Source organism: Macaca mulatta, chromosome 3 (genome assembly GCF_049350105.2).
Source record: "Macaca mulatta isolate MMU2019108-1 chromosome 3, T2T-MMU8v2.0, whole genome shotgun sequence".
Taxonomy (NCBI): Eukaryota; Metazoa; Chordata; class Mammalia; order Primates; family Cercopithecidae; genus Macaca; species Macaca mulatta.
This window is the reverse complement of record NC_133408.1, coordinates 4,455,146-4,474,097: the sequence shown is the minus strand read 5'-3', so window position 1 is coordinate 4,474,097 and position 18,952 is coordinate 4,455,146. Positions and strand designations below refer to the sequence as shown.

The window sequence follows — 18,952 nt, the reverse complement described above, 5'->3', positions numbered from 1 at the left end:
GCCTGAGCAACAAGAGAAAAACTCCATCTCAAATAAAGTAAAATAAAATAAACAAAAAACCCACATTTTTTTTTAGACTTTGCAAACCTAAAAATGAGTTTATTTTGATCTCATATTTGATATGCTCTGTTTACTTGTAGAATTCCGGGTTGAAAATCCTTTCTAACCCACATTGAGAAAGCATTACTTTTGTGTTTTGTTTTTCTGAGATGAAGTCTCACTCTGTCGCCCAAGCTGGGGTGTAGTGGTGTGATCTCGGCTCACTGCAACCTCCACCTCCCAAATTCAAGTGATTCTCCTGCCTCAGCCTCCTGAGTAGCTGGGATTACATGTGTGTGTCACTATGCCCAGCTAATTTTTGTATTTTTAGTAGAAATGGGTTTCACCATGTTGGCCAGTCTGGTCTCGAAATCCTGGGCTCAAGCAATCCGCCTGCCTCGGCCTCCCAAAGTGCTGGGATTACAGGTGTGAGCTGCCGCACCTGGGTCTCAAGAAGGTTGGTGTTGTTTTTTCCAATCTTTTGTGTTTTTCTCATCTTTTAGAGGCTTCTCTTTTTTTGCAGGTGCTCTGATTTTTTTTTTTTTTTAATGTGGGTATCTCCCTGTTCTTTTTTCGTTTTTTTTTTTTTCCCAAGAGACAAGGTCTCGCTCTGTTACCCAGGCTGGAGTACAGTGGCACAAACACAGCTCCCTGCAGCCTTGACCTCCCAGGCTCAAGCAATCCTCCCGCCTCCGCCTCCTGAGTAGCTGGGACTACAGGCATGTACCACCTTGCCCAGTTAATTTTTAAATATTTTTGTAAAGACAAGGTCTCCCTATGTTGCCCAGGCTGGTCTTGAACTCTTGGGCTCAAATAGTCCTCCTGCCTTGGCCTCCCAAAGTGCCGGGATTACAGGTGTGAGCCACCGTGCCCGGACTGAAGTTAGGTTTATATGTGAGTTCTTTTTTTTTTTTTTTTTTGAGACGGAGTCTGGCTCTGTCGCCCGGGCTGGAGTGCAGTGGCCGGATCTCAGCTCACTGCAAGCTCCGCCCCCCGGGTTTACGCCATTCTCCTGCCTCAGCCTCCCGAGTAGCTGGGACTACAGGCGCCGCCACCTCGCCCGGCTAGTTTTTTGTATTTTTTAGTAGAGACGGGGTTTCACCGTGTTATCCAGGACGGTCTCGATCTCCTGACCTAGTGATCCACCCGTCTCGGCCTCCCAAAGTGCTGGGATTACAGGCTTGAGCCACCGCGCCCGGCCCTATATGTGAGTTCTTAAATAGGCTGACCTATCCATGCTGCGGACCCTACAGAGTGATTTTGCCTTCTTCCTTCCCTGGTCTGTGCAGTGCGCAGTGGCAGCGTCATCTCAGCAGGCACCTGGGGAGGGAGATGACATGTGAGGGAGGCCGTGCCAGGGCCTGGAGCACGGCCTTGTAACGAGCAGATCTTCTCTCGTGTTTTGTGAGAAAGAATTTAACAAAGAAATGCCATTCACATCTTTTTCTTTTAAAATCGAGTTGGCAGAGTAGCCTACTCTTTCCTGGGTGACAGGAGGGAAGGTCCGTGTCTCCAGTGCCTGCAGAGGCATTTGGAACAAGGAGTCAGCCTGTGCTCTCCTGTTCTGTGGCCCCTCTTTCTGCCTTTGTGCTGTTTCTGTTTCTTTCCCCTCTGCTCCCCTGGCATATCCTACTCTTGAGAGTTGGATTTTCTGGTGTCCCTGTTCATTCTCATTGGTTCTTGACGTCCCTTTTTGGCTAGGAAGTCACATGTTCTCACTGACCTCACTGCAGGAGACACAGGTGGGAACAGGTGGTGGGTGAGAGGAGCACGGCATTCCTGCCTACAGAGGATAGGCTCTGAGCCTCCCTGCCTGAGAGGCCTCTGCAGAGCCAAGTCACTAGTGCAAAGACTTATCACGTGCCAGCCTGGGCAAGAGGGCGAGACCCTGCCTCTACAAAAAGTAGACAAAATTAGATGGGTGTGGTGACATGTGAGTCTGGTCCCAGCTACCCAGGAGGCTGAGCTGGAAGAATCGCTTGAGCCCAGGAGTTCAAGGCTGCAGTGAGCCGTGATTGCACCACTGCACTCCAGCCTGAGCGACAGAGCAAGATCCTGTCTCAAAAAAAAAATAAAAGCCCAGTAATGTGGAGGGAACCACATCCTGAAACATCAGTCCACACAGGGTTCCTGTGCATGGGCCTTGACTACTAGTCCTTTCCCTGTCCGATCCTTCGCTGTTTTCTCCACCTGCAGTTGTAAGTACTTCGATATGTGAGAATTTCCTATGCTTTCTAATGTTATTTTTCAACTGTTTAAAAGCTTCAGTTACAGTTAAACCAAGATCTCAGCATCTTGCATCAAGATGATGGTTCATCTAAGAACAAGAGGGGCGTCCTGCCGAAGCACGCCACAAATGTGATGCGGTCCTGGCTCTTCCAGCACATCGGGGTAAGGACGGCTGGGCCGGCCCTTGCCTTGCAGCTCTCTGCGACACTTGCTCTCTGGCTTATGTGTCATGGAAAAGGGTTACTTCTCTGGGCTCAGAAAGTCAAAGGCTTGACTTTCAGGACTTCATGGCATGTCCATAATGGGGGGAGCATGGGGCACTGCTGCAGGAAACTTGAAGGGCAGTGAGGGCCGCCGTGAAGGAGCACCCGGGCGCATGTGAGCTGTGCACGTGTGTGCGAGACAGCCCACCACGAAGGGCGATGGGATCAGGTGAGCCAGAAAAGTGGGCAGAGAAGGGGTGTTCTGGGGCCGCACAGGGGAAGTTGCTGTGTTTCTGTGTGTTGGGTTGACAAGGAAGCCGAGACCGGTTAGAGACATCTCAGTGCCGGGTGCACCTACGGGCGGGCCACTGGGTGGGTGCCTTTTGCTGGAAGCGAGTCTGTCCCAGGGGGAGCGTCGGTTTACCCAGCGCATGTGCACCCGGCTTCCTCCGCTAGGGCATGGCCGCGGGTTCTCCTCGTCCCCAGGACATCTTAGGAAGTGCGGTGGTGGGCCTGCTTGCTGAGTTGCTTGGGGGGACCTGCTCCGCAGGCTGTGTGTCACCATTGCTGCCGGCCTGCTGATCCAGGGCAGAAGAGAGCAGGCGGGGCTCTCCTGGGGCAAGCACAGGGAGGCCGAGGCAGGAAGGCAGACGCCAGTTTGGCTTGGCCCTAAGTGTTTGCCCTTCTCTCCCGCTGTCACCGCTGATTGGTGTGAGACTGTGGCCATATCCGCCCGTCTTCTCAGCCTCCTCCTCCTCGGCCTTCTGCGCGGCATCTGCCCTTCCCTCCTGCTGTCTCCTCTCCAGGGCACCTCCACTGGGGCTGAGGCCTGTTTCTCCTCAGCACTCTGTCCTTATCCTCCCCTGACCATGGGACCCTGAGCCCATGGTCATCTCGCCATCTCGTGGCCCACTTTTCTCTGGCTGCCTCGGCCTCCTCGGTTGAGGAAGGGGTCCATGGGAGTGACTGGCCCGAGGGCTTGAAACTGACAGGTGGTGTTACTGGGTGGTCCCGGGAGGGGAAGGGCCCTCCCCTGGGCGGAAGGCCTGGCAGGAGCCTTGGCTGTGCCTCTTCCGCTTGCCTGCCCTGGCCTCTTGGTCTCCACCGAGCTGCTTCCACGGACGTAAGGTAGTGAGCAGCACATGTCAGGAGAAAGAAGTGCCACCTGTGAGCAGCCGGGCCGCTCTGAGAAATTGGCCCAAAGAGATCAGTCACAAGGAAACGGAAAGATTTGTGTAAGAATCTTAGTGTTGTTCAGTATAATAATGGAAAGCGGGCCGGCATGTAGATGAGGACGTACCGGTTTGATGGAGTATCACACGGATAGTTAACATAAGGAATGAGGGCTCTAAGCAGTCGGGAGGTTTAGTGAAGGATAGGAAGTCACAAGGCAGCATGTCGCTATATTTACACACATCGTGATTATTACAGCCAATCAGTATATGTATAATATAATCATAGAACCACACCAAGTGGTGGGATTGGGTGAGTACTCTCCTTTCAGCTTTCCTTGAATGTTTTAATAATTTCTGAAACAATAAACCCGCTCATCATGTCCAGTGAAGATGCTGCTTTTCTTCCCGTGAGGCGTCCTCAGTCCCTCCTTGCCCTCGTTTCTTGGCAGCGCCGTCCCCCTGTGCTTCCCGCACACTCTGGGGCAGCATCTCTGGCCGTTTGGTGTTTTCTGCTTGTGTGCTGGTGTTTCCTGCTCTGTTTCGATTTTATGAGCTTTTTAAAGGGGGGAGAACAGTATTTCTGTTTCCATGACTTTGAGCTCAGAGCCACACGCTCATTGATGGAATCAAGTTGAGTCACACTGCCAGTTAGTTTGAGGAAACAAGCGCATCACTGCTGAGGCACATCCGAGGCTGCTCCATCCGCCTGCGATAAGCAGGGGTGTCTCCACGCCACTCTCAACGTCCGTTTCACATCAAAGCCGAGTAAACTCCCTCTGCTGACTCAGTTGGTGCCGTTCATTCTCCTGCATCCCTGTTGATCCAAAATCAGGGACTTTAGTGCATTCAGGTTTTAGAGTAAATATCGCGTTGGTTTCCACATATAGACAGTCATCAGTCTTGGAGAAATTATTTAGCATAGCTAGAAATCATTTACGGTTGGTACTTCTGTGAGTTTTGCTATTTAGTTCTGGTTGGATTTTTTTTTTTTTTCCTGCACTCCCAGGCTGGAGTGCTGTGGCGCGATCTCGGCTCACTGCAACCTCTGTTTCCTGGGTTCAAGCAATTCTCCTGCCTCAGCCTCCCAAGTAGCTGGGACTACAGGTGCGTACCACCAGGCCCGGCTAATTTTTTGTATTTTTAGTAGAGACGCAGTTTCACCATGTTAGCCAGGATGGTCTTGATCTCCTGACTTCGTGATCCACCCACCTTGGCCTCCCAAAATACTGGGATTACAGGCGTGAGCCACTGCACCCTGCCAGATTTTTTTTTTTTTTTAGATGGAGTTTTGCTCTTGTTGCCCAGGCTGGAGTGCAGTGGGGTGATCTCAGCTCACTACAGCCTCCGCCTCCCAGGTTCAAGCAATTCTCCTGCCTCAGCCTCCCAAGTAGCTGGGCATACAGGCACCCGCCTCCACACCCAGCTCATTTTTTGTATTTTTAGTAGAGATGGGGTTTCACCATATTGGCCAGGCTGGTCTCAAACTCCTGACCTCAAGTGATCCACCTGCCTTGGCCTCCCAAAGTGCTGAGATTACAGCGTGAGGCACCCTGCCCAGCCCTCTGGTTGGATTTTTTGTATGTGAAATGTTTCAATCATACATAAAAGAATAGCATAGCGGGCACTCCTGGTGCCAGCCCTGGGTTCAGTTCCTTACTGACAGCACAGGTGAATCCAGCAGAGATCTCATCCCAGGAAAGCCGTCGATGGCATCAGCTCATCCCAGTGTCAGTTGATTCTTGTGGTACCCATGATGGCAACGTGTCCCCCAGCCTGCCTGGCCATTTCCTACTCCACCCATTTCACCAGCTGTGGGATGGGGGCAGTTTGTAAACACTTCATGCCTCAGTCTCCTTTTCTGTAAAATAAAGACAGTGACAGTGACCATCTCAGCAGGTGCTTCTGAGGAATCAGTGAATTATTATAGAATGGACAAGGTAATTGAAATGTGCTGCGTGTTGCTTGTGGCAGAGGCTCCTGGGCCAGAATCCATCCATCCATCCATCCTGTTTACATGGATGTAGTTTATTGTTCGTAAGTTAAAGTTCAATAAAGTTGATACAAAGTCTGTAGATTGTATCAAGCCTGACGTAGACTCACCGCTGGACGGCATAGCTGCTCCTGGTGATGTCACTGCTGTTATTGTCACCGCTGAACCGTTAGACATGGGGGCAGCCAAGCGCTGAACCTAGACATGGGGGCGGCCCACCTTGACCTGTGCACTAACCAGCCACTGAGGCACTAGGACGTTCCTGGTACTAGGAGAAACACTTTGTTCTGTGAGACTCCAGTTAGGTTTTGGCTAGAAGCACTGTTGATGTTACCATTATTTTCTGATGATTATGTAATGCTCACATTTTGCCTAGATCATCTGGATTTCCTTTGTAAACTCGAAGGCCGTGGTAACCCTCCTTTTTATTTTCAGCATCCCTACCCAACAGAGGATGAGAAAAAACAGATTGCTGCTCAGACAAATTTGACACTACTCCAAGTCAACAACTGGTAAGGTGCCCTGCTTCCCGAAATCATGCCTGTCAGCACGGTAGAGCACTTGGAAATGCTGGCACCAATATATAGTGAAATCTTGCTGAAAATAGGAGATCCCTCGTTTTCTTTTTTCCCAACTGAGACAGGTCTTGCTGTGTTGCCCAGGCTGGTCTCAAACTCCTGGCCTCAAGTGATCCTCCCACCTTAGCCTCTCAAAGTCCTGGGATCATGGGTGTGAGTCACTGCGCCTGACTAAAAATATGAGTTCTTTTAATGGGCAGTGGGAGCAGGAGACTTAGGAATAAACCAGATTCAACCTAAGTTTTCATATCAATACCTCATTATGGACTGCATCCTGCCTGCCTCTTTAGAGCTGTTTTTCGGTCAGGCGCGGTAGCTCACACCTGTAATCCCAGCACTTTGGGAGGCCGAGGCAGGTAGATCACAAGGTCAGGAGATCGAGACCATCCTGGCTAACACAGTGAAACCCCGTCTCTACTAAAAATACAAAAAATTAGCTGGGCGTGGTGATGGGCGCCTGTAGTCCCAGTTACTTGGGAGGCCGAGGCAGGAGAACAGCGTGAACCCAGGAGGTAGACCTTGCAGTGAGCTGAGATGGTGCTGCTGCACTCCAGCCTGGGCAACAGAGCGAGACTCCGTCTTAAAAGAAGAAAAAAAAAATAACTATTTCTCTAGGGTGCTGCTGTCCCCTAAGCCCCACACTCATACAAAACGGTGATGTGAGGCCGGGTGCGGTGGCTCACGCCTGTAATCCCAGCTCTCGGGGAGGCAGAGGTGGGAGATAGCTTAAGACCAGGAGTTCGAGACCTGCCTGAGCAATATAGCGAGACCTCATTCTCCACAAAAAGGAAGAAGAAGAAAAAAAGGTATAACAGAACTGTGATGTGTTGTTAGTGGATGAACCTTGGGATGGTGGGAGGCCAAAAGTGAGAGGTCCTGCCCCATGGGGGGACCCTCTGCTGCTTTTTCTTGTGGAGGTCCTGCTCCATGGCAGAGGCTGGGAGCCATTCCTAGGAGAGAAACGCCCAGGAGGACATTTCATAAAACGTCCCCTTCTAGTCCTGCTGTCAAACGTTGCTGTGGACACTTAGACTGTGGCCACAAGCCTGTGTTCCTAAGTGGCACTGAAGTGGGGGGTGGTCTTCCATTTTGGTTATTAGTCACTTGTCTCATTTTTTAAATTTACTTATTGTTCAGATGTAGGAAACAATTTCAGCTTAATAAAACTGGCATGCATAAAAGAAGAAAGCACAAATTCTTCCAATTGTAAACATTATTATCTTTATCTTAACTGTGCTAAAATGTGAACTTGTTGAAGTTCCAGCAGGAAAGTCTTCGTCTTTGTGCAGTCGTGTGCGCAGGAGGCACGCCTCGGGGTTGCGTAAGCACTTGCGCGATCCTGCACTCTTGCCATTCTTTTAGATTTGGGTAGTCACAACAGACTGTACTGTTTGCGTTATTTCCTGTTAAACCTTTTAAATAGAATATTAACAAAACTTTAAAGATTCTGAGTAGGTTGTTGCTGCGATGGTTGTTACCTACTGCTCGTGTTCTTGGTGGTTTTCCTGGAGTCTATGTGGAAACCACATGCTTTGGCTGGGGCACACCCGTGGTGGGTGGGCTGAAGGGGGAGGGATGCTTCTCTGGATGTGCTGGTGCCCCTTCACTGCTCAGCACCCTCCCGCTTTCCTCCGTTCATGATTTCCCAGTGTTCCCTGACTTGCTACTATGTTGCATTAACAAATTGTCTTATCTAGGTTTAGTATCAACTTTTGATTTTTAGTATTATTAACAGTTTAATAATGTAACTTTTAAAAATTCTAAATTTCTGAACTCTGTAATATTTGTAGCTATTTTTACTTTTTCTGACTTTCTTTTCTTTTATATTTACAAACATTGCATCTTGGAGTGAGATGTACACACCCATCATTAGCTCATGCCTCTGCTGGTAGCAGCTTTGAATAAGAAGGATTTAAAAACACATTACAGGTCGGGCGCGGTGGCTCACGCCTATAATCCCAGCACTTTGGGAGGCCGAGGGTGGATCATGAGGTCAGGAGATCGAGACCATACTGGCTAACACAGTGAAACCCCGTCTCTATTAAAAATACAAAAAATTAGCCGGGCGTGGTAGTGGGCGCCTGTAGTCCCAGCTACTTGGGAGGCTGAAGCAGGAGAATGGCGTGAACCCGGGAGGTGGAGCTTGCAGCGAGCTGAGATCGCATCACTGCACTCCAACCTAGGCGACAGAGCGAGACTCCATCTCAAAAAAAAATAAATAAATAAAAATAAATAAATAACACATTACAGGCCAGGCACAGTGGCTCACACCTATAATCCCAGCACTTTGGGAGGCCGAGGCAGGCACATCATGAGGTAAGGAATTCGAGACCAGCCTGACCAACATGGTGAAACCCTGTCTCTACTAAAAATAGAAAAATCAGCTGGGTGTGGTGGCATGCACCTGTAATCCCAGCTACTCAGGAGGCTGAGGTAGGAGAATGGCTTGAACCTGGGAGGCAGAGGTTGCAGTGAGCCAAGATCGCACCATTGCACTCCAGCCTGGGCGACAGGGTGAGACTCCATCTCAAAAAAAAAAAAAACCCAACACATTCCAATAGCAGTGGGACCTTCCCTCCCAGGTCTTGTTGGGGTTGTGGGTAGCCATGGAGCTTGTGCTGCAGGGATCACCAGGTTCCTCTAAATGAAGCATGGTGGGATCCGATCTGCTTCATTATTATTAAGACCGTGTCCTAATATGATTGTAGATATTTTAAAAACCGTGGACTTTTAAAATTAGGCAACATTAGAGCTGATCCAGTTCTAGTTCTGTTGTTTTGCAGAGGGGGGCACTAAAAAAAGAGAGAAGTTGTCACAGTGACACACCAGAGTAGAATCTGAGTCTAAAAGTAATGCTTTTATTTCCCTGATACCATGAATGTGGCTACTCAGCTATCCAGACAGAGAAGTCTGGCTTTTACTAGACGAGCAATGTGTAACTCTAATAGGAGGTCAACGACTTTATCACTCGTGTTACTGAACAAAGAAGACAGAAATGAGGCCTTAAGCATGCTTGGTATTGCCACTTCTGCATTAGGTTGGGGTAATGCGTGAATCTGGACGGGTTCTGGTTTCACAGGTACTTTCATGGGACGGATGTTGTTTTTCTTTCCGTTTCTTCCCATTACAGCTTCTTTTGTAGCAAAGTGGCCCAGTCGGTGGCATAGGGTGGCAGGTGCAGCAGAACGCATGTCTGGGTCGCTATCTTTGTCCTCCAGTCACTGCAGGAGGAAGAGCCGGCCTGGGAATTTGCGTCTCCTTGCACTTGCTCAGATTTAAAGGCAACAGCTCAGAGCATAAGAATGGGAACTGAAGACAGCAGCCTTTAATCTTAATGTATTTTGAGATTGCTGTCATACTCATTTGATATGAAACAATGTCTACCCTGCCTTGCCAACCTGTGACTGTTGGGCCGGATGCGGTGGCCCACGCCTGTAATTCCAGCACTTTGGGAGACCAAGGCGGTCAGATCACAAGGTCAAGAGATCGAGACCATCCTGGCCAACATGGTGAAACCCCCTGTCTACTAAAAGTACAAAAATTAGCTGGGCGTGGTGGCGGGCGCCTGTAGTCCCAGCTACTCGGGAGGCTGAGGCAGGAGAATCACTTGAACCCGGGAGGCAGAGGTTGCAGTGAGCTGAGATCGTGCCACTGCACTCCAGCCTGTGCAACAGGGAGAGACTCCATCTCAAAAAAACAAAAACAGTGTCCAACCTGCCTTGCCAACCTGTGATTGTTGCTGGTCTCGTTCTCTATGGGGTCTTATCACAGGTGTGAGTTCCTAGTTTGACAGAGCCACTAACGTCTGTTGGGGATTTCATCACTGCTGGTGCATATGTGCCGTGCTAGCCACATGTCTAGGGCTACTGGATGACTTACGCCTTCAATCATCTAAGAAACAGCTCATCATTGGGAATAGTTTTTGAAAAGATGCAGCTCTTGCCTTAGATCGTGCTTTGTGGTGAAACAAGAGGAGGTGGCAGTCCCATTCCCTGATGGCTCAGACATGTTGCCACCCAGAGGCTCTGCCACGTTGGTCATCTGGTGACGTCCAGACGAGTGCAGACTGCCCGATCGCCTCAGGCATGATGACACTACAGAAAGTCTTGCTTCTTTAACATTTTTCTTCCTTAGGGAAAATAGTGTCAGATTCACAAATTCAACAGTATCATTTATGTTGCTATGAGTGTCTAGTTCACAAACACACACTAAAGGAGTTAAGGCAAAAAACAAAAGTGCCATGGACAAGTTGGTCCTTATTTACATGATTTTTAAAACAACAGGCTCTGTGTTTCTGGGCATTTAGATAATTTAGAATAGTGTTGAGTCCTCTTAAGTAGTTCTCATAGTGGAGAACGTGAGTTATTCTTTGTAGCGTGGTTCATAGAGCAGCGTGTTTGTTGGGATTTGTTAATCCTGTATAGGGTCTTTATGAAGTCTGTTTTCATGGAAGCTTCTCTTTGTCGACCCCAGGTTCATCAATGCCAGAAGACGAATTCTTCAGCCAATGTTGGATTCAAGTTGTTCAGAGACCCCCAAAACAAAGAAAAAGACAGCTCAGAACCGGCCAGTTCAGAGGTTTTGGCCTGACTCTATTGCATCAGGAGTTGCACAGCCACCGCCGAGCGAGCTCACCATGTCAGAAGGTATAGGTGGCTGGCCAAGGCCAGACATAGTGGCCTGTGGGGTGGGGATTTTGAACAAGAGGCCTGGATTGGGCCTGTTAGCTGTGAGCCTCAGGTCATGCGGTGAACGAAAGTACATGTGGTTCTCTTTCTCTGCAACTAAAACATGAGGAAGCTGCATTCTGGGTGCATGGGAGCTCTCAGTGAGAGTTAGGAGCACCAGTAGTAGAGAATGTAAAACACATGATAGAGATAATGAAATCATTAATTCTGCCTCCAAGACACGGTCACGGACAGTGGATCTGCTCCTTTGCTTCTGTGTTTGTTCTCCTTTTCCCTCTGACTCCAGGTGCGGAGGAGGGACTTACCCCGTTCTCAGCATGTGTCTTCTTTCTCTTCATCCTCCATGCCCTTCTCTTGTTTTTGCTTATTCCCTGTGGCCTCTGCGCTCCATCCCCTGACACAGGCAGCCATTCTGATGTGTTTTATAGGCATCTGTCTGTTCGTGTGAGGTCTTCATATTTTTGATGGTTTTGTGTGCATGCGTTTTTTTTTTTTTTTTGAGACGGAGTCTCAATTCTGTCGCCCAGGCTGGAGTTCAGTGGCGCGATCTCGGCTCACTGCAACCCCTGCCTACCAGGTTCTCGCCATTCTCCTACCTCAGCCTCCCGAGTAGCTGGGATTACAGGTGCCCACCACCACACCTGGCTAATTTTTTGTATTTTAGTAGAGACAGGGTTTCACCATGTTGGCCAGGATGGTCTCGATCTCCTGACCTCATGATCCGCCTGCCTTGGCCTCCCAAAGTGCTGGGATTACAGGCGTGAGCCACCGCGCCCGGCCTGTGTGCATGGGCTTTTAAGTATATGTAAATGGTGGTATTTCCTCTTCTTTCTTTTTTCTGGCAGCGATAGAACCTTATTCAGTTAGGAAAGTTTGGGGCCATTATTTCTTCAACCGTATTTTCTCACCTTCCTCCTGCAGCCCTTTTTAGGGACTTCAGTGCCTGTGTATTAGGTGGTGAAAAGTTTCACACAGTTCCTGATGTTCCTTCCAGTTTATTAGATTCTCTGTGTTTAATTTTGGGTGATTTCTGTGACTCTCCTTCCGCTGCACTAATCTTTGCTTCTGTACGGTTCATCTTAGGCTCATCCCATCCAGTGTGGTTTTCATCTGAGACCTTGTAGTTTTCATCTCTCCAGAAGTTCTGTTGGAGTCTTTCCTGTCTTTCCTGAGTCTACTTAAATTTTGAACACACAGAATACAGTTGCTGCCACTGTTTTGATGTCCTTCTCTGCGAATTCTAACATCTGTCAGCTCTGGGTCAGTTTCGGCTGATTGATTTTCCTCCTTATGACAGGTTTTCCTGCCTCTTTTCATGCCTAGTCATCTCACTGGATGCCAGGCATTGGGAATGTGGCCTTTTGAGGTGCTGGATGTTTTTGTATTCCCGTAAGTCTTCTTGAGCTTTGCTCTGAAGCGCAGTTAGGTCACTTGGGAGCAGTGTGATCCTTGTGGGTGGTCCCCAGCAGTGCTCAGGCTAGCGCAGATTATCCCAGCTGAGGCCAGACCTTCCTGAGTTCTCCATCCAGTGCCTGAAGACAATGAGTTTTCCAGGCTACCTGTGTGAGCACTGGGCTGTGTTCTCTGTGGTCTTTTCAGACGGTTCTTCCCTCGACCTCAAGTCAGTTCCCTGTGGCAGGCGCTGATGGGTTCTCCACTGAATGCGCAGGTGACTTTGCGCGGGGGGTGCTGGCCCCCTGGTTAGGATGGGCTGTGAATCACACTTATTTTGTCTCCATTTAGCCTTTCTTGAGTTGTGTTATATGCATTTAAACCAGAGTGTCCTCAAGTACTGCTGTGACTGCATCCTTTAGGTTTGGATGTGTGGTGGTCTTCTCTTTAAAGAATGTACAGCTAGAAAGTTACTCTGTTTCTTTCTCCCTCTTTCTCTGTCTCCCTCTGTCAGAAAAGGCAATACCTATCTATTGAGGAAAGACATTCAAACAAGAACATTCAGTGAAAAGTAAACCTGTCTTCCATCCTGGCTTCTAATTCTCCAGGGACAACCATTGTTACCAGTTTCCTGTACAAGCTCCAGTGCATACATGATATAATATTGTATGCACAGACATGAATGAATGAAAGTGTATCTTTAAAAAAAAATTTTTTTTTTTTTTTTGACAGAGTCTCTGGCTGTCACCAGGCTGGAGTGCAGTGGTGCAATCTCAGCTCACTGCAACTTCCGCTTCCTGGATTCAAGCAATTCTCCTGCCTCAGCCTCCCGAGTAGCTGGGACTACAGGCACACACCACTACACCCAGCTAATTTTTGTATCTTTTGTAGAGACGGGGTTTCACCATATTGGCCAGGCTGGTCTCAAACTCCTGACCTCATGATCCACCCACCTTGGCCTCCCAAAGTGCTGGGATTACAGGCGTGAGCCACTGCTCCTGGGCCTCTTTTAAAATTTTACCCAGATGTTAGCATATCACATAACACTGTCTCTACTTTCTTTCATTACTTATTAATACATCTTGCAGAGTTTTACAGATGAGTAAATGTTGGTCCACTGTATTGTTTAGTAGCACCATAGCATTCCATTGTTCAGTGTTTTGTTTTATTTTATTTTTTTGAGACAGGGTCTTGCTCTGTCACCCAGGTTGGAGTGCAGTGGGGCAAGCTTGGTTCACTGCAGCCTGAACCTCCTGGGCTCAAGTGATCCTCCCACCTCAGCCTCCTGAATAGCTAGGACTACAGGCATGCACCACCATGCCCAGCTAATTTTTAAACTTTTTGTAGAGATAGGGTCTGCTGGCCAGGCGCAGTGGCTCACACCTGTAATCCCAGCACTTTGGGAGGCTGAGGCGGGCGGATCACAAGGTCAGGAGATCGAGACCATCCTGGCTAACACGGTGAAACCCCATCTCTACTAAAAATACAAAAAATTAGCCGGGTGCAGTGGCGGGCACCTGTGGTCCCAGCTACTTGGGAGGCTGAGGCAGGAGAATGGCGTGGGCTCGGGAGGTGGAGCTTGCAGTGAGCTGAGATCGCGCCACTGCACTCCAGCCTGGGCGACAGAGCGAGACTCCGTCTCAAAAAAAAAAAAAAAAGATAGGGTCTGCCTATGTTGTCCAGGCTGGCTGGTCTGGAACTCCTGGGCTCAAGGGATCCTCCCTCCTTGGCCTCCCACAGTGCTGGGATTACAGTTGTGAGCCACTGTGCCCGTCCTCTCTATTGTTGAGTTTTTAATTTGGGCCTTGCTCGTGGATATTTGGGCCGTTTCCATCTTCTGCTGTTAGGTTTTACAACAGGCTCTGGCATGTGACAAGGTTTCTCTTCTTTCACACGAATCTTCCTTCCTCTTTCTGTCTTCTCCTCTTTACTTGGTTTCTCCACTATATTCTTCTTGTGTCTTTCTTCGGTGTTTTTGGGTTTTTTGTTTCTACAGTACTTTTTGCTCCATGAATCTGTGTTCTGTATAGTCCTGATCTCCACTGAGGCTGTTCTTAGGCCAAGGCCTTATGAGCTAAGCGTGGTCTGAGGCTGATTTCAGAAAGAGTTTCCTTTTTGGTGGTTGTTGTTTTTCTGAGGCGGAGTCTCACCCTGTTGCCCAGGCTGGAGTGCAGTGGTGTGATCTCCGCTCACCGTGAGCTCCGCCTCCCGGGTTCACACCATTCTCCTGCCTCAGCCTCCCGAGTAGCTGGGACTACAGGCGCCACCACCACGCCCAGTTCATTTTTGTATTTTTAGTAGAGACGGGGTTTCACCGTGTTAGCCAGGATGGTCTCGATCTCCTGACCTCGTGATCTGCCCGCCTCGGCCTCCCAAAGTGCTGAAATTACAGCCGTGAGCCACCGCGCCCAGCCCAGAAAGTTTCTTAAATCCCTATTGAACATTCCCTAAACATATATAGGTTTTTTTTTTTTTTTTTTTTTAACTTTAGGTCAAACAAGCAAACAGTACCCAATTGAGTAATAAAGTGTTTTTCTGAGAGTACTCATTTAAATAATGACACACCTTCATCCTGCTGCAGGAGCTGTTGTCACCATCACCACGCCCGTGAACATGAACGTGGACAGCCTTCAGTCTCTGTCCTCGGACGGGGCCACCCTGGCAGTGCAGCAGGTCATGATGGCAGGGCAGAGCGAGGACGAGTCTGCGGACAGCACAGAGGAGGACGCGGGTGCTCTGGCCCCTGCCCACATCAGTGGGCTTGTCTTGGAGAACAGTGACTCCCTACAGTAGGGGCAGGAGCAGATGCACCTGACTTTTTAGAGTTTGCACAGCAAACATTTTACACAGTTTTATTTCTAATATGTTTTATATGTAGATATAGAAGAGTGCACTTTTGTATTTCATAGTAAGCTTAAAGCGCGTCTTTGCCGGTGCAGCGACTTCTTTCAAGAGTGTGTGTGTGTGTGTGTGTGTGTGTGTGTGTGTTTTTAAAGAAATTCTTTAAAGGTTTAACGCTAGATTGTGAGGAATGACACACCACTCCCTCCCCACCTTGAATCCCTAATTAGATTAAGAAATAGCGCTGCCATTTTCTAAACCGTGATGCAGTTTTCACTTGGTTCTGTGGTTCCAGCAGATCTCAGTGGGCTGGCTTATTTGTGTGGCCCATGGATTTGAAAGAAGCTGCTGCACCCGAAACTGCCAGTGTGCGGTGACAACGGCACACGCCTAGACTGAGTGTGGTTTCATCGTGAGTGGATGGATGGCAAGCTTAGCAAGCCTAAGTCCCCTCATGTTCAGTGAGCCTGTTTCATTTGCTATATATAAAAAGAAACTCCTATTTTTACCTTGCTGGAATTATTGGATAAAAAAGCTATTTTTATAAATTCGTTATGAATTGGATGATGACTATATTGAGGATAAAATTTCTAGAGAAAGAAACAATACATGCTTGCTATTAATATTTCAATTTGGAATGTTCTGAATTGACCAAATTTAATGAACCTGCCCAAAGTTAGCTACTGTTCCATGGTTCTTTGCTCTCCCAGGGTAGTGATGAGCATTTACTACTATAAAAGAAACAGCTATTTAATGAAATTTTGATATCTGCAGATTTTTGTTGATATGTAATGCTCGGATTGCATTTTACACTTGATCTAAACATGTATCGAAATGTATTTGCTAAGTAGGACTTCAGGTAAGTGAGGCGAAATGGTAGCCAGTGATCCATTAGGAGCTCTTACCATACATACTCCAGTCTAATTTAAATCTGACCACAGTTGCATGGTTGCTTTACCATGTTAGCTGTGTATTGTTTTAGAAGTTTTAAATTCAAAATATGTTATGCACAGAATGTTTATTATAAACTAATATAAAATGTGCTCTACCCCATTGGCTCAGAGCTAGGGCAAGCAGCAGATATTCAGACTTTATTACTTAACTAGCCGACATCCCTGGAGTCCCAGCAGCGAGTTGGTCTGGCGAGGGCGCAGTGGCAGCCCCCACGGGTTGGCTCCCACGTTTGCATTTGTGGCTGGTCTCCTGGTGTCAGTGTTCTCTTGTTGTACGTTGTTGCTTTTGACTTTCCAGAGCCCTCCTGCTCACTTGACCGTATGAGATTTGGAGTAACTGTAGGACTAATGTTTCCTGGTAACAAGATGAACTGAAAGAGTGGGCTGGGTTCTGTTTTCTTCGGTTTTGATTTGTTTTCATTTGTTTACTTAGGAGTGGTGCTTTTTCTCAGAAAACAGGCCACAGTGTTTCATACAGAATGTCTTTATATCATCTGAAATGGTATGGCCCAAGTTCATTTGTTTATAGGGTCAGGAATGTCTTTAATTCTTGAGATTCAACAGTAATGATTGGTTGTAAGCCAAGGGACATTTTAAGCGAGTGAAGTGTTTTTTCTGGAACTGATTTTTCCCAAAAGAATATATTAATTGAAGTTAATCATAGGGGAGTACTTCTAGATAACTTAGAAGTCAGCGGGAAACATACAGAAATGTATTTTAAAATCTTTCAGGAGCTTTAACTGAAAGACTTGATTATCAGCTCTTTTGGGGAGAGAATGACTTTTTTTTTTTTTTTTTTTGAGGCAGAGTTTTGCTCTTGTTGCCCAGGCTGGAGGGCAATGGTGCGATCTCAGCTCACTGCAACCTCTACCTCCCTGGTTCAAACGATTCTCCTTCCTCAGCCTCCCGAGTTGCTAGGATTACAGACATGCGCCACCACGCCTGGCTAATTTTGTATTTTTAGTAGAGATGGGTTTCTCCATGTTGGTCAGTCTGGTCTCAAACTCCCGACCTCAGGTGATCCACCTGCCTCGGCCTCCCAAAGTGCTGGGATTACAGGCGTGAGCCACCATGCCTGGCCGAGAATGAAGCCACCATTGCATTCCTCATTTGTGAACTGTTTTCTCATATTTTAAGTCAAGTCTACAAGATCATTTTAACCTAAGTTCCAACTTTGTTGACTTTTTAAAATAAGCACCCATGAAAGCCAGCCAGCCCTTCCTCCTTCCCTCACCACCCTCCGTCTCTTGGGCTGCCTGCTCTTTAGTGTAGATTGGTGGAAGCCATTCACAGAATGTAGACTCATGTATAGGTCACGGTTTCTTTCCCGCATTAGAAATCACATTCACTGAGCAGTGGATGGAATTTAAACACTGCCCTTGCCCAGCACAGTAGAGCGTGCCTCTCGTTCCAGCTACTCGGGAGTCTGAGGCAGAGGATGGCATGTGCCAGGAGTTTGAGGCTGCAGTGCACTGTGCCTGCACCTGTGAATAGCCACTGCACTCCATCTTGGGCAACACAGTGAGACCCCATCTATAAAAAGAGGGCACTGTGTGAACCTCGGTGGCACTGGGAAGCTCTGGCCTGAGAGTTAAACACCCATGCTGAATGGTACAGTGTGCATTCTCCAGCTGAAAACTTTCAACTTTCCTAAATTCTTACTAAATTCAGAGGAATAGGATAAAGATCATGTAGAGAGAGGGTGCTTATGGACATAGCCTGAGTTTCCTTTAACCTCTCTCCACTGGGTGCTTTTAACTAGCTTCTACATGGCAAGCCGTTTCAGTTTGTAAAATCACTGCCCAGCATGTTTGAGGTCAGTTGGCACCTTAAAACACCTGTTCCCCAGCCCTCGGACAGTGGAAAGAATCTGTAAAAGTGTGACCCCTTTAAGATTTCATTTTAAATGATCAGATTTGATCCCAGTTTTATTCTTGTTGAATTTTTCCCTATGAAGGCTCCCTTTGAATGTGTCTTGAGACCCAAACTGAGCATGTTGCTGTTGTTGCTGCCCTGCACCTGTTGAGCAGGAGTGGCAGGGCTGGCTGTGCTGGGTTCCTGCACGCTCCTGCGAGGGACTAGCTTGGCCTTTGCGCTTTGATTCCAGATAGTAAGATGAGTGGAAGTGTTTATCCAGTATGGAAAGGAAACCCTCACGGCTAAGGGCTCCGGGAGTTGTGTCTGCGTGACCTGAGAGTGATCCGTCTCCTGCCTGTGTGAGGAATCAGGGTGCCCAGCTGGGGTTCTGCCCCCTGCGAAAGCCCATTCCTGGCACTTAGAACTCAGCAATCTTCTTTCGTTCTAGTTATGTTCGGTCTTTGAAACTGACAATCTTTGAAATGTGAATACTGTAACAATATGTTTTCTTGGATTGTTGTCTTTAAAAAGGATTTTTGTGAAGCAATTGATTTATCAAAGCAAAAAAATTAAAAATAGAAACTTGCTTTATGAATGTTTTATTTTATAAAGCTCATGTCACCGAAAGCCGCTTTTCCATTTTAGGTAAAACATTGAGAGTGTTTTCATGTTTTCTGGTGACATGTAGGGTCTGTAGTGACCCCTGCATATTGGGAAACCAGGACCACACTGCATCGGACTCTTCAGGTCCATTCACATGTCCAAGAATCTTTTCTTCAATTCCTTACTTTGTTCATTCATTGGCTGTCCAGGCAGAAAATGGAAACAGGTAGCTTTTAGGTTTTTTCTTATAGTTTTCCATAAATCTAATTATTCTGATAGTTCATATTATAAATTTTCATGACAAGAAAGTTCCTGAAGATTTAAAAGGTACATTAAAACAATTTCAGAGGGTTTTTAATCTTTGTTATCCAAAGTGTTATAACTCCCAACAACTGTTCATGCTT

General features: G+C 47.6%; 1 protein-coding gene across 10 annotated transcripts in view; it reads left to right on the top strand.

Moving 5' to 3' along the window:
* PKNOX1 (PBX/knotted 1 homeobox 1) overlaps positions 1 to 18,521 on the top strand; it is a 72,684-nt gene extending 54,163 nt beyond the window's left edge. For 9 of the 10 annotated variants that reach the window (XM_015132797.3, XM_077995152.1, XM_077995157.1 and 6 more), the window contains 4 exons: positions 2,302 to 2,430; positions 6,072 to 6,148; positions 10,688 to 10,860; positions 14,876 to 18,521. In XM_015132797.3, the coding sequence (XP_014988283.2) occupies positions 2,302 to 2,430; positions 6,072 to 6,148; positions 10,688 to 10,860; positions 14,876 to 15,087 (591 nt within the window). In that variant the 3' untranslated portion in view covers positions 15,088 to 18,521. 10 annotated transcript variants of the gene reach the window in all.
* Positions 18,522 to 18,952: the final 431 nt, after the last annotated feature.